The sequence below is a fragment of the Pseudophryne corroboree genome, chromosome 3 (assembly GCF_028390025.1).
Source record: "Pseudophryne corroboree isolate aPseCor3 chromosome 3, aPseCor3.hap2, whole genome shotgun sequence".
In the NCBI taxonomy this organism is placed as follows: domain Eukaryota; kingdom Metazoa; phylum Chordata; class Amphibia; order Anura; family Myobatrachidae; genus Pseudophryne; species Pseudophryne corroboree.
This window is the reverse complement of record NC_086446.1, coordinates 301,563,014-301,579,087: the sequence shown is the minus strand read 5'-3', so window position 1 is coordinate 301,579,087 and position 16,074 is coordinate 301,563,014. Positions and strand designations below refer to the sequence as shown.

General features: G+C 42.7%; 1 protein-coding gene across 9 annotated transcripts in view; it reads right to left on the bottom strand.

Moving 5' to 3' along the window:
* SYCP2 (synaptonemal complex protein 2) overlaps positions 1–16,074 on the bottom strand; it is a 1,046,702-nt gene that overhangs the window by 537,198 nt on the left and 493,430 nt on the right. For all 9 annotated transcript variants that reach the window (XM_063959338.1, XM_063959341.1, XM_063959339.1 and 6 more), the window contains 3 exons: positions 13,802–13,926; positions 7,032–7,101; positions 6,869–6,926 (listed from right to left, as the gene is read on the bottom strand). In XM_063959338.1, the coding sequence (XP_063815408.1) occupies positions 6,869–6,926; positions 7,032–7,101; positions 13,802–13,926 (253 nt within the window). The remainder of the gene's footprint in view (positions 1–6,868; positions 6,927–7,031; positions 7,102–13,801; positions 13,927–16,074) is intronic.

The window sequence follows — 16,074 nt, the reverse complement described above, 5'->3', positions numbered from 1 at the left end:
TGTGAAAGCAATGGCGCACAGCTGCAGTGCTGTGCGCTACCTCATATGAAGACTGGAGTCTTCTGCCGCCGATTTCGAAGTCTTCTTGCTTCTTTCACCCGGTTTCTGTCTTCCGGCTCTGCGAGGGGGACGGCGGCGCGGCTCCGGGATCGGACGACAAAGGGTGAGATCCTGTGTACGATCCCTCTGGAGCTAATGGTGTCCAGTAGCCTAAGAAGCAGGACCTATCTTCAGAGAGTAGGGCTGCTTCTCTCCCCTCAGTCCCACGCTGCAGGGAGTCTGTTGCCAGCAGAGCTCCATGAAAATAAAAAAACCTAACAAAATACTTTCTTATAGCAAGCTCAGGAGAGCTCACTAAGTAGCACCCAGCTCGTCCGGGCACAGATTCAAACTGAGGTCTGGAGGAGGGACATAGAGGGAGGAGCCAGAGCACACCAGTATCCAAATTCTTTCTTAAAGTGCCCTGTCTCCTGCGGAGCCGCTATTCCCCATGGTCCTTACGGAGTCCCCAGCATCCACTAGGACGTTAGAGAAATAAAATATACTGTATCAAATTAAAAATTGTATTCACTGTGTATAATTTATTGTTTTGCTGTATATAATATTATAAGTGTTCATGAAACCAGGATCACCACACAATAGTCTCACTATTCAATATGAAGGTAATCTTTAATGAATGTGGTTATGTATTCAGGGTCCGACAATTTCCTGCAACCTTCAAATCACTAAATATTATTTACCTTTGAGGTGCAGTATATGTCGCAGCTTCTCCTTAATTATCTACTTTTCATAACCATAACAAATTTGGTAACTCCCTAAAAATTACCATTTACCATTGGCATAATGCGCCCCTGGCTGTCTTGCTATATTGATCGATAAATGTATCTAGCCACAGGAGTACATTGCCTACAGAGACTATTAGTGGGCTTTTTGAGAAGAGACACGCTGTGTCTTGTTAAGTCTTATGATGTTGCGGTTTTGTTACCTAATGCCGCAACACTGTAACAACCCATACAGTTAGGTTTTAATCCTTTGCACAGGTGCTCATAAGCAAAATAAGACAATGTTGTGGGAACAGCTTATTCAATACACTGACATATTACAGAAATTGTTGTGAATATAGCAGTCTCCTACTTATCAGTCACAACCAATTTTAATATTGTGTGCTGGGGCCAGAGTATAATATGATATCATGTCTTATTCCGTTAAATTAGCCACCTATATTATCTTTATATGTGAGTTCTTTTCTAAACAGCTTCTAAAATGTATATTACAGTACTGCTGCCAAACTGATTTGAGCACAATACTACAAAAATATAACTTTTGTAATACTACACATTTCTACACTTAATGCCTCAATTTATCTTTATTTATCTGTTTCAAAATGACAGAGACCTTGTCATAAACATAATTCACGTAGTGCTGCTGACATTTATATATAGTGACATTCACACATATATTCTCAGTGCGCAACGCACTGCCTGAGTCTAATTGATACAGTTGGCTCCGTATATAGTTCCTATCCTAAGAAATATAGATAGGACACATATGGCAAGAAAGTGCTGTTCAGCTGGTTTTTCCTTGGCTGATATGCGTTATACTATCCCCCGTGTAGTGAGCTATCCTATACTCAGGCCCGTCTGGTTAATAGATTTCAGCACACATGCCGCTCATTGTATTAATCCACTCAGACTCGTGTGCTGGGATTCCCTGCATTCAGCGGCCTGTGACCAGACTGTTATGTGGAGAGCTGTTAATTTACACGTGTGTCACACATAAATATTTTAAATCGCCTATTATTGTTGTACCACCTAAGATCTGATATTGCTCAGCGTACTAGACACATATAGAGCAAACTGTCCGCGGACGTTTGCTATTAATAACTAAGCCACATAGGATCTAACGTAGTTCAATATGCAAATTATCTATGTACATATGTTTGTATCTGTCCTCAGGTACTTTGACTCAACTCTTCTACACATTTTCTATACATTTTCTAAATAGCTATCCATTCTATTGCATTGGTCCTGGTCCTATTATGTACACTTGTTACTAAATATCAATTTGTTTTCAGCATTTTTACACAGTGAAGATTTTAGCTGGCAAATTCATGCCGCTCTGAAACGACACCCAACGTGCACGTTTCACATCAGCTTCATCAGGGCTGATGTGAAACGTGCACATTGGGTGTCGTTTCAGAGCGGCATGAATTTGCCAGCTAAAATCTTCACTGTGTAAAAATGCTGAAAACAAATTGATATTTAGTAACAAGTGTACATAATAGGACCAGGACCAATGCAATAGAATGGATAGCTATTTAGAAAATGTATAGAAAATGTGTAGAAGAGTTGAGTCAAAGTACCTGAGGACAGATACAAACATATGTACATAGATAATTTGCATATTGAACTACGTTAGATCCTATGCGGCTTAGTTATTAATAGCAAACGTCCGCGGACAGTTTGCTCTATATGTGTCTAGTACGCTGAGCAATATCAGATCTTAGGTGGTACAACAATAATAGGCGATTTAAAATATTTATGTGTGACACATGTGTAAATTAACAGCTCTCCACATAACACTCTGGTCACAGGCCGCTGAATGCAGGGAATCCCAGCACACGAGTCTGAGTGGATTAATACAATGAGCGGCATGTGTGCTGAAATCTATTAACCAGACGGGCCTGAGTATAGGATAGCTCACTACACGGGGGATAGTATAACGCATATCAGCCAAGGAAAAACCAGCTGAACAACACTTTCTTGCCATATGTGTCCTATCTATATTTCTTAGGATAGGAACTATATACGGAGCCAACTGTATCAATTAGACTCAGGAAGTGCGTTGCGCACTGAGAATATATGTGTGAATGTCACTATATATAAAAGTCAGCAGCACTACGTGAATTATGTTTATGACAAGGTCTCTGTAATTTTGAAACAGATAAAGATCAATTGAGACATTAAGTGTAGAAATGTGTAGTATTACAAAAGTTATATTTTTGTAGTATTGTGCTCAAATCAGTTTGGCAGCAGTACTGTAATATACATTTTAGAAGCTGTTTAGAAAAGAACTCGCATATAAAGATAATATAGGTGGCTAATTTAACGGAATAAGACATGATATAATATTATACTCTGGCCCCAGCACACAATATTAAAATTGGTTGTGACTGATAAGTAGGAAACTGCTATATTCACAACAATTTCTGTAATATGTCAGTGTATTGAATAAGCTGTTCCCACAACATTGTCTTATTTTGCTTATGAGCACCTGTGCAAAGGATTAAAACCTAACTGTATGGGTTGTTACAGTGTTGCGGCATTAGGTAACAAAACCGCAACATCATAAGACTTAACAAGACACAGCATCTCTTCTCAAAAAGCCCACTAATATTCTCTGTAGGCAATGTACTCCTGTGGCTAGATACATTTATCAATCAATAAAGCAAGACAGCCAGGGGTGCGTTATGCCAATGGTAAATGGTAATTTTTAGGGAGTTACCAAATTTGTTATGGTTATGAAAAGTAGATAATTAAGGAGAAGCTGCGACATATACTGCACCTCAAAGGTAAATAATATTTAGTGATTTGAAGGTTGCAGGAAATTGTCGGACCCTGAATACATAACCACATTCATTAAAGATTACCTTCATATTGAATAGTGAGACTATTTTGTGGTGATCCTGGTTTCATGAACACTTATAATATTATATACAGCAAAACAATAAATTATACACGGTGAATACAATTTTTAATTTGATACGTATCTTTTATTTCATTAAAAAATGTTTCCTCATATATTTCACATCATTTTAATCGGTTGATAATAAAAGTTACATTTTAGATTTATTAAAACTAATTCTTTCTCTTCTCCGTGCGCCAACCAAGAGACAATCTTATCTACCCTCTTTCTTGCATTCCATGATTTCCAGCTGATCTCCACTTTACCAACCTAAGCCTTAGTCCAGCCAGCAAGATTCCCTGCAGCCAATCACAGCCCGGCAGGGGGATTAAAGGAAGTCCAGCTGCATGCATTCAAAAGCTGTACAACTAGTTACATTGTTAGTGTTACAAGTGAACCGGAAATGTCTTTCTGTGCAGCACTAATAGGCTCAGCACCTCTTCAGTCAGTAGCCAGTTCGGTCCAGTGTATCCGGAGCCGGTAGCCAGTCCGGTCCAGTTTGTCCTCAGCCAGCAGCTAGTCCGGTCCAGCTTATCCTCAGCTGGTAGCCAATCTGGTCTATCTTATCCTCAGCCGGAGGTCAGTCCAGTCTAGTTTATCCTCAGCTGGTGACCAGTCCAGTTAAAGCTTATCCTTAGCCAGTGCGATCCAGCATATCCTCAGTCGGTAGCCAGTCTGGAACAGCCTATCCTCAGCCAGTAGCCAGTCCGGTCTAGCTTACCTTCAGCCGGTAGCCAGTCTGGTCCAGCAGCATATGTTCAGCCGGTAATCAGTCTGGTCCAGCTTTTCTTCAGCCAGTAACCAGTCTGGTCCAGTATTTCATCAGCCAGTGACCAGTCCAGTCTAGCATTTCTTCAATCAGGAACTAGTCCGGCCCAGTCTGCTTCAGCCGAAGGTCTGTTCGGTACAGAGCCACTGTGTAATACATCTCCTGAATTCATACCAAATGCAGTTTACACTGCTACACAAATTCCATGCGCAAGAGCTATATTCAGCCTACTCGATTCTAGCGCGAAACTTCAGCCATAAGACACCAGTCATCACCTTACACAATTGTGCACAAGATCGTAACAGCGGTATTGCAGGGACAAAATGCACCCAGGACACGCTTACATCCCACTAGGAAAGAAGATATGTCAGTGTAAAGTGTGTGATACCTGTGCTGTTAGATCACAATAAATTCCAGCAGTGGTACTATGGAAGGAGCCCCATGTGCTGCTTCGAACCCCGGAAATCACATGCATTTCACCTAAAAAAAAAAAAAACGAGGCTTGGCACATATGTGCTGTGGGAATTTCACACTCCATTCCATTTAATGCATTATTAGGGTTCACTGCAATAAATATCCTTATTAAGGTTTATAGTTCGATATTGTTTTAAACGAAAACAAGTCTGTATTCACATAGACTAGTCAAAGTATGTCAATATATTTTCATTAATAGTTACATTTTAAATCACACATTATACATAAATGCATGAGACTCAGAGTGAGAGCTAATGTGTTTTCTGGATTTTTGATTAAACCGAGCGCTTGTGTGTATTGCTAACTGGTGTTGTGTGAAGAAAACTTAAATAATGTGATAAGGAAAAATAATGTACAAATAAAATAAAAATTAAAACGAGGGAGGGAGGAGGGGTAAAGTGCAATGTTTACAGCTCCTTTCAGAGTGATTGGTTGGGAGCTTGGAGACACTTATCAAAGGGCAAAGTCTTTTAGGGTGTAACTGTCCCTGACTTACCCTAATAGTGCATGTGAGCGTTGCTGGAGGTTCCTGTATGTAGTGGCAGAGATCAGGTTGGTGGGCGGGCTGGCCTCACTCCTGGTGAGCTGTAACTGCCTTTCTTCTTCCTCCTCCTGCTGGCCGCGCTTTTGCCGCTGCTCCGTCTTTTCCGCCGCGACCGGAAGTTCGGGTCCTTACTTCCGGTATTACGGACGCTGGCGGTGACGGAGTAAGTGTCCTTGTAGTTGCTTCTAGTCTTCTCCAACGCGTTTCGAATCCAAATAGGATTCTTTCTCAAGGAGATGGTGAAGTCTTCATCTAATATTAACACTTCAAACTGTAATTCATCTGAATTCAGGGAATGTTAGTTCCAAAATATTGCAATAGTTTGTTAAGCTGACCAGCCCCTTCACGGCCTTCCCATTTGGTCAGTCCCTACACTGACTTACACAAATCTGAGCAATGCTCACAGGCAGATGAAGGCCGTGAAGGGGCTGGTCAGCTTAACAAACTATTGCAATATTTTGGAACGAACATTCCCTGAATTCAGATGAATTACAGTTTGAAGTGTTAATATTAGATGAAGACTTCACCATCTCCTTGAGAAAGAATCCTATTTGGATTCGAAACGCGTTGGAGAAGTCTAGAAGCAACTACAAGGACACTTACTCCGTCACCGCCAGCGTCCGTAATACCGGAAGTAAGGACCCGAACTTCCGGTCGCGGCGGAAAAGACGGAGCAGCGGCAAAAGCGCGGCCAGCAGGAGGAGGAAGAAGAAAGGCAGTTACAGCTCACCAGGAGTGAGGCCAGCCCGCCCACCAACCTGATCTCTGCCACTACATACAGGAACCTCCAGCAACGCTCACATACACTATTAGGGTAAGTCAGGGACAGTTACACCCTAAAAGACTTTGCCCTTTGATAAGTGTCTCCAAGCTCCCAACCAATCACTCTGAAAGGAGCTGTAAACATTGCACTTTACCCCTCCTCCCTCCCCCTCCCTCGTTTTAATTTTTAAATTTTAATTTTAATTTTATTTTTACATTATTTTTCCTTATCACATTATTTAAGTTTTCTTCACACAACACCAGTTAGCAATACACACAAGCGCTCGGTTTAATCAAAAATCCAGAAAGCACCAACAAACAACCTGAGCAGCACTTTCATTCACAGCGCAGCAAACTATACCAAGTTCTATTCGAGAGCTAATGTGTGATGATTTTGTGTTTTGCACAGTAATGCATATAATGCTAGAAATATAAAACCTATCTCTGATCTGCATACCATCATCATTGTTTCCCATCTAAGCTTTGTCTTGCCCAAAAATTTACATAACGAGAGATTTTGCTGAAGTTAACTAAAACATATGTAAGACAAAAAAATGCTTGGACCAAATAGCTGCAGACTACTGACCATTACTCAATGTACAATACATTAATTACATCAATGATATGGTACATACAGAGGTGAATTCTTTACATAAGTAAACTGTGTGTCTGGAACAATCTCAGTCTGCTCATCTGGAAAACAAAACAGTAAATCCCCAAATTGTTTAGTATTATAATTATTTGAATAGCTTAGTTTTCTATGATCTTAATTAACCAATGTAAAATATTGTCCATTACCTCCCTTTGGAATGCTTCCAATATCTGCTTCGGACTGCACATTTCCAAGGTCAGCAGCTGTATGTATTTGCTAAGTAAACACAATAACAAGAGTTATGGTAGATTTACCGTTGATACCTCTGTTTCTCCGAAGTCCACAGTATCCACATGATATACATTGGGCTGTATGTGGCGTCAGAGGATCGGGCACCAAACGGTTAAAGCTTTTGGGGCTCCCAGCATGCATCGGTCCAGCTTCCTTATAACCACGCCTCCTGGCCCAGGCAACAAAGCCTAGGTAGGAGCAGGATTAGATTGAAAAGGAAGACCTATTCAGGTGAGAAGAATAAACACACTTCTATACCAGAAGGAAGGAAGGGATTAGTAAGTGTAGAGATTCTCAAATTAGTTGCGTCAGGGTGGGTTCCCCGTGGATACTGTGGACTTCTGAGAAACAGAGTTATCAACGGTAAGTCTACGATAACTCCTGTTTTCTCTATCAGGATACACAGTGGTAGCCACAGGATATACATTGGGATGTCCCAAACCAATAATTAAGGGAGGGCATGCTCCTGATTGGACAGAAGAATCATATATTGGACAGTAGTATCATATACCCAAACGCAGCATCCTGAAATGCAAAGGTATCAAGGCATAAATGTCTAATAAATGAATTTATGGAAGACTATGTGGCTGCCTTACAGAATTTCTCAGCTGAGGCACCATGGTGGGCTGCCCATGAAGGACCTACTGAACGGGTAGAATGGGCAGAGACATTATCCGGGATAGGGAGATTGGCTTGGGAGTATGCTGCTGATCTAGTCATACGAAGCCATTTCGCCAATGTTTGCTTATTGGCAGGCCATAATCTCCTGTGAAATTTGTATAAAACAAAGAGTCTGTTCTTCTGATGGCACTGGTACGATCCACGTAGATCCTTAGTGCACAAACTACGTCCAATGATGCACCTCCCATAGACAGTATCGGCAATTGGAAGGCTAGAACTACTATTTCTTCATTAAGATGGAACTTTGAGACCACTTTAGGAAGATATCCAGATTTGGTTCGGAGAACCGCTCTGTCTGGATGGAATAGCAGAAAAGGAGGGTGACACAAAAGTGCCCCTACATCTTATGCTCTTCTAGCTGAAGCAATTGCCAGTAGAAAGAGAACTTTAGCTGTTAACCATTTGAGATCCACGCGAGGCAGTGGTTCAAATGGAGCAACTTGAAGTGCCCTGAGAACCAATCCTAGGTCCCAATGAGCTATTGGTGGTACAAACGGAGGCTGAATGTAAAGCATTCCTTGGAAAAAGATGCAAACATCTTGTAGATTTGCAATTTTCCTTTGGAACCAAATAGTTACTGCTGATACTTGTACCTTCAGGGAAGTTATGCGAAGACACTGTTTCATTACGGCTTGAAGGAACGCTAGAATTCTTGAATCTCTCAAAGATCTGGTAGAACATCACTGAAAATATGCATGCCATATCCAGTAATAGATGCAAGCTGAGGATGGCTTCTTTGCTTTAAAAATCATTCAAATTACAGCTTGTGAAAAGCCCTTTGCATTTAATATGGATATTTCAAGTGCCACGCCATCAAAGACAGACAATCCAGGTGTTTGTAGAGATAGGGACCCTGAATCAGCTGATCAGGTCGTTGAGGCAGTAGGAGCGAAGCATCCACACATAGCCTCTGCAGATCCATGCACCAATTTCGTCTGGGCCACGCCGGAGCTATTATTATCACGGTGCCCCCTTCCTGTTTGAATTTTCGAATCACCCTGGGCAACAGGGAGATTTGGTGGAAAGACATATGACAGATGAAGTTTCCATCTCACTGACAGGGCATCCACAAAAATTGTATCGGGATTATTTGTTCTTGACCCGTATGCTGGCACCTTGTGCTGACGTGAAGCCATCAGGTCCACTTCCGGCAGACCCCATTTGTTTACCAGAATCTGAAAGACTTCTGGGTGCAAGGCCTATTCGCCTGCATGAATGTTGTGCCGGCTAAGTAAGTCCGCTTCCCAATTTAGGACTCCAGGTATGAATACTGTGGACACAGCTGGATGATGAAGTTCTGCGCACCTTAATGTGCGTCTTACCTCCCTCATTGCCATCTGACTGCGAGTGCCTCCTTGATGATTGAGGTATGCTACTGCAGTGGCACTGTCTGACTGAATCTCAACCGGTCTTCTGTGAAGCACTTCATTTGCCTGGGTGAGTGCCATGTAGATGGCCCAAAGTTCCAGGACATTGATTGGCAGACAACTTTATTTCTTTGTCCAATACACCTGGAGAAAGTACTGCCCTGTTATGGCTTCTCAGCCTCGGAGACTGGCGTCCGTTGTCAGAAGTACCCAATCTGAGATACAAAAGGGTCGACCTTTGTTCAAGTGGGACGTCTATAATCATCAGGTTAGTGACTGACAAACTTCTTGAGGAAGTATCATTGACTGACTTTTTATTGTCTGATGCTGTCCCTTTCATCTGGAGAGAATCAGATGTAGGAATGGAATGGCAATATTCTACCATGTTGAATGTCAAGACCACTGATCCCAGTATCCGCATTGCTACTCTCTGTGTAGCAATCCGAGAATTCTCATCTGTATTGTGGATATTTTGTCCAGTGCTAGAAAGATTTTCTGAAGACTGGAATCCAATACAGCTCCTAAATGCGTCATTCGTTGGGATGGGACTAGGGAGGACTTTGCCGAATTTATGAGCCTGCCGTGAGCCTGTAGGCAGGCTATTGTTATTTGTAGATAGCGGTGGAGGGTTTCCTGGGATAGTGTCAGGATTATCAGGTTGTCCAGGTATGGGAAATTCCTTATTCCCTGACAACAAAGGTGAGCTGCCATTACCACCATAATTTTGGTGAACACCCTTGGGACTGTGACCAGCCCAAAGGGTAGTGCCTGAAACTGAACATGTTACTGGAGGATTGCGAGCCTGAGATATCACTGATGTGAGAGTGCTATTGGTACATGTAGGTAAGCATCTTGAATGTCCAGGGACACAATGAAATCCCCCTGCTCGATTGCCAGAATAATGGTCCATAATGTTTCCATATGGAACCGAGGCGCCCAAATATATTTGTTCAGAGCTTTGAGATTGAGAATGGGTCGGTGATACCAATTTGGCTTCTGAACCAGGAATAGGGTGAAATAGAAACCTAGTCCTCGTTGTGCTGAAGAAACTGGCACTATCACTCCTCATTGTAGATATTTTCTGTATTGCATCTTGTAGAGCCCTGGCCTTCGTTGCTACTGACGGTGGGATGGTACAACAGAACTGTTGAGGAGGGGGCTCCTTGAAGGAGAAGGCGTACCCGTGAGACACCGCTTCTTGCACCCAGGTATCTGTAGTGGACTGCTGCCAGACCTGTGCAAATTAAAGAAGTCGGCCTCCCACCCCGGGGTCTCCAAGGTGGAGGCCGTGCCGTCAGGCAGGAGACTTGTCTTCTGGTTTCGAAGTCGGGCACATGGTAGGCCAAGCCTGTTTGGCCTTAGGCTTAACAGTTTTATTTGATTGTTTAACATAAGCCTTTCCCTTTGCTTTAGCTTGTGGCCAAAAGGACCTAAAAGTAGGAAATCTAGGTGTTGATGTTGAGGGAAACCCTTCTTTTTAGAGTTTGTCTCAGATGTTAGAATGTTGTCCAATTCTGTTCCAAACAAAATATCTCCAATAAAAGGTAGAGATTCTAATACCTTTTTGGACTCCGTATCAGCCATGAACGCAACCAAACTGCTCTATGAGCTGCTACTGAGGAAGCTGAAGCCTGAAAAGCTAATATACCCATATCTAGGGCTGCTTCTTCCATATAGGCAGCTGCTTGCTTTATATTAGCTATATGGGATAATTGTTCTCTTATTCCCTGAACTGAGTAATCATACTCCAAATGCTTCCGCCCAGCTTGATACAGTTTTAGCCACCCATGCTGTGACCATAGCTGTCCTTGTACTTGTTGCACTATTAAATGATGTTGAAGGCAGAGGTAATATATATTTGCGCACTAGTTGCGCTACGTGAGCATCTACCCTGGGAGATACTTCCCTTTTAACACAGTCCACAGGCTGGAGGAGATAATAAGAGACCAATTTCTTAGGCAACTTACATTTCTTACTGGGTGTTACCCATGCTTCCTGCATAATTTCCATCAACTGATCTGAGTTTGGAAATCCAGCTTTTACTGTTTTTGGATGTTCGGAAGATTGGAACCTTAGATTTTTTGTACAGGCTCTACTACATCTTTCACTGACAATATGGATTTTACCGCATTAATTAACTCGAGTATATCCACTGAAGTATGGTGCTCCTCTTCTCATGAAGTAGACTCAGAAATAGAGGATTCAGCTTCATCATCTGAAGTACCCTCGGATTCTGAAAACGGTATAAATTGTGAGGGTAGCGCCCTCTGTCTATCTGTTTTCAAATTTCTGGGCCTGTTTGCCTGTAACAACTCCTGAAAGGCAGTCGAGGTCTGATACAAATCTTGGACTGAATGTGAGAGAACATTCATCCATGGGGGTTGTTGCATGAATGCAGAAGGGTTTTGTGGGTAGCCCATATCTGGAGATAAAGCCGGAAGAGCCAAGCATTCCGCTATACTCGACAGAACCTGTGTAGATCAACAAGTTTGAAGTTAACCCTGCTTTACAGGACAAACATAATGTTAATATTGGTGCAGGTGCTGTATCGTTACCCTTGCCTTTTGAGGACATGGCAACAGTATTATTTATCCTTTAGTGTAATAATACATTGACAGCCTTCACCTATGTATATTCAAAGTTAGGTACAGTCAGATCCTACCCTGTTTGCACCTTCATTGAGGGTATGAAAAAAAGTGATAGAAAGAGACTGACAATAAGATAGTTTTAAGTCAGACAACAGCACTAGCAAACATCACAAAAGAAAATGGCATTAATATACATTTGCAAATGAGCATATATTCAACTACACATACTCTAAGTTAAGTCGAAATCATTACTGTATAACCTCACTACAGTGAGCGGGATAAAGGGAGACTAACGTATACAGACGCACAGCGAATAATACAGCAATAATTGTATACTGTCATTCACTTGCATTATACACTTTATTCAACTACGCAATACCACAGAGGTAGGTAGGAGATCAGTGCAGTATCACCTGCCTTTGGAGAAAGGGATACAGGAAGACTAGAACACGGCTTACTCAACTCGATAAAACCGCTAAAAAACGGTTATCAGTAAGAGACGCTCCAGTGAACACAGCCACATAGCTACTCTATCAGTGTACTAAGTCTCATTGTGTCTCAAGCGAAAGTGGGTAAATGCAGTTGATGTTGGGAAACTCGCCATGAACTAGGGGGAGAGGCGACCAGGGGAGAGCCTTTACTCCCCACTGCTGACATCCACCTCTGGATTCTGCGGCCTCCAAATGTATCCCCGGAGCCTGTGATCCCTGAGGTCTTGCGCTGGTTCACCCAAGGTGGACGACCGTGTCAGCGACTGTCTGGTAGTCTCCAACCCGAGACAGTAAGACTGCATTACATGCGTCTCAAAACGCAAGCGGAAGAGACGCCTTACCTTCTCTCCGGTACCCTGTGATCGTCAGCGTGGACCTGCTAGTTCATCCAGCTGGCACCCACTGTAACACCAGTGTATACACGAGGGTAACTGTTGTTGAGACATCGGCGGGAAGCTGTTGGAGCGACTTTGTTAATGCGTTTAAGACGCATATTAAAGTCACTACAAAAAAGAAAAAATATATAAAATAATAAAAGTTTTACAAAACAAAAAGATTGTGGCTGGAAACAGCCACACCGTTTCTACAGTGGTCCGGTTCCTACCGCACCACACGAAAAACTGATTTCCCTGGGCAACAAGGCGGGGTTATGAGAAGGCTGGTCCGATGCGTGCTGGAAGCCCCAAAAGCTTTAACCATTTGGTGCCCGATCCTCTGACACCACCTACAACCCAATGTATATCCTGTGGATACTACGGTGGACCCTGAAGGAGAAACAAAACTTTACTGAATGCGGCTTACTAAATGCATCTTACTGAGGGGGTCATTCCGAGTTGATCGCTAGCTGCATTAGTTCACTCTGCAGCGATGAGGCCAAAAAATGGCACTTCTGCGCATGCGTATGCAGCGCAATGCGCACGCACGTCGTACAATTGCAGCGAACGATGTAGTTTCACACAGGGTCTAGCAAAGCTTTTCAGTCACACTGCTGGCCGCAGAGTGATTGACAGGAAGAGGGCGTTTCTGGGTGTCAACTGACCGTTTTCAGGGAGTGTTTGGTAAAACGCAAGTGTGCCAGGAAAAATGCAGGCGTGGCTGGGCGAACGCAGGATGTGTTCGTGATGTCAAAACAGGAACTGAACAGTCTGAAGTGATCGCAAGCGCTGAGTAGGTATTGAGCTACTCTAAAACTGCACAAAAAAAGTTTGCCGCTGCTCTGCGATCCTTTCGTTCGCACTTCTGCTAAGCTAAAATACACTTCCAGTGGGAGGCGGCATAGCGTTTGCACGGCTGCTAAAAACTGCTAGTGAGCGAACAACTCGGAATGACCCCCCTGAATACAACTTACTGAATTCATTTTACAGAATGCGGCTTACTGAACGCAATTTACTGAATGCATTTTACGGAATGTGGCTTACTAACTGCAGATTATTGAATGCATCTTACCGTCTTGCACATTACTAAATGCATTTTACAGTCTGCATGCGGTAACATGCATCTTACTGAATGCATGTTACCGAATGCGATTTACCGAATGCAGCTTGAAAATGAAACCTACCTTCTGAAAGCTAGTTTGTTTTGTGCAATTTGTGCCTTCTTTTTTGTTTGGTACAACAAATGTGTTTTTTTCAGCTGAGTTAACTATTATTAGCGGTGTTTTTTTCCTCGCTTTCTCCAATGTTGCTGAAATACATAATATACAACATGAATTATAGTCTTACTAAGATTCATTAATTAATATTACAACTCATCACATCAGACCTAAAGCAGTATATGGTATAAAAAAAATATTTGGTTATATACAGTATTACAATCACTATAAACCTGTTTTTACTGTGCAAATTGTTCTAAATTGAATTATATTAATTCCTGGCTGCTGTAGATCATTGCACATATACAGATGTGAAAATAACAACTTGCACTTAAACACTATGAAATGCATGATAGAATGGCCTAGCAGTAATTCAGAAAACCACTTTCAATTGTGTGAGAATTTATCATATAGTAGACAAAATAACAGATACTTATTTTATTGAAAAATTATGTGACATGAAAATGTTCAGTTTTGATTTGATTAACCACTTTGTTATATAAACAACACTTTTACATAAAGTATTGACCACATCTTATTAATACATCCTCCACCAAGAAAAATCCACCCACCCCACCAAAATGAAAAAAGCACTTATTAGTACATTGCACATGAGCCATAGCTCCACAATACTGGTACATGAAACAGAAGCCATAGTGTTCTTTGGTGAACTTGTGACTATGGCTTTTTTTAAAAAAAATAAGAATTTACTTACCGATAATTCTATTTCTCGTAGTCCGTAGTGGATGCTGGGAACTCCGTAAGGACCATGGGGAATAGCGGCTCCGCAGGAGACTGGGCACAAAAGTAAAGCTTTAGGACTACCTGGTGTGCACTGGCTCCTCCCCCCATGACCCTCCTCCAAGCCTCAGTTAGGATACTGTGCCCGGACGAGCGTACACAATAAGGAAGGATTTTGAATCCCGGGTAAGACTCATACCAGCCACACCAATCACACCGTATAACTTGTGATCTGAACCCAGTTAACAGTATGATAACAGAGGAGCCTCTAGAAAAGATGGCTCACTACAACAATAACCCGATTTAGTTAACAATAACTATGTACAAGTATTGCAGACAATCCGCACTTGGGATGGGCGCCCAGCATCCACTACGGATTACGAGAAATAGAATTATCGGTAAGTAAATTCTTATTTTCTCGGACGTCCTAGTGGATGCTGGGAACTCCGTAAGGACCATGGGGATTATACCAAAGCTCCCAAACGGGCGGGAGAGTGCGGATGACTCTGCAGCACCGAATGAGAGAACTCCAGGTCCTCCTCAGCCAGGGTATCAAATTTGTAGAATTTAGCAAACGTGTTTGCCCCTGACCAAGTAGCTGCTCGGCAAAGTTGTAAAGCTGAGACCCCTCGGGCAGCCGCCCAAGAGGAGCCCACTTTCCGTGTGGAATGGGCTTTTACAGATTTTTGGCTGTGGCAGGCCTGCCACAGAATGTGCAAGCTGAATTGTACTACATATCCAACGAGCAATAGTCTGCTTAGAAGCAGGAGCACCCAGCTTGTTGGGTGCATACAGGATAAACAGCGAGTCAGATTTTCTGACTCCAGCCGTCCTGGAAACATATATTTTCAGGGCCCTGACAACGTCTAGCAACTTGGAGTCCTCCAAGTCCCTAGTAGCCGCAGGCACCACAATAGGTTGGTTCAGGTGAAACGCTGAAAACACCTTAGGGAGAAACCGAGGACGAGTCCTCAATTCCGCCCTGTCCGTATGGAAAATCAGATAAGGGCTTTTACAGAATAAGCCGCCAATTCTGACACGCGCCTGGCCCAGGCCAGGGCCAACATCTTTAAGTGGTTCAAACCAATGTGACTTTTGGAACCCAAAAACTACATTGAGATCCCAAGGTGCCACTGGAGGCACAAAAGGAGGCTGTGTATGCAGTACCCCTTTTACAAACGTCTGCACTTCAGGGACTGAAGCTAGTTCTTTCTGGAAGAAAATTGACAGGGCCGAAATTTTAACCTTAATGGACCCCAATTTCAGGCCCATAGACACTCCTGTTTGCAGGAAATGTAGGAATCGACCCAGTTGAAATTCCTCCGTCGGGCCTTACTGGCCTCGCACCACGCAACATATTTTCGCCAAATGCGGTGATAATGTTTTGCGGTTACATCCTTCCTGGCTTTGATCAGGATAGGGATGACTTCATCCGGAATGCCTTTTTCCTTCAGGATCCGGCGTTCAATCGCCATGCCGTCAAACGCAGCCGCGGTAAG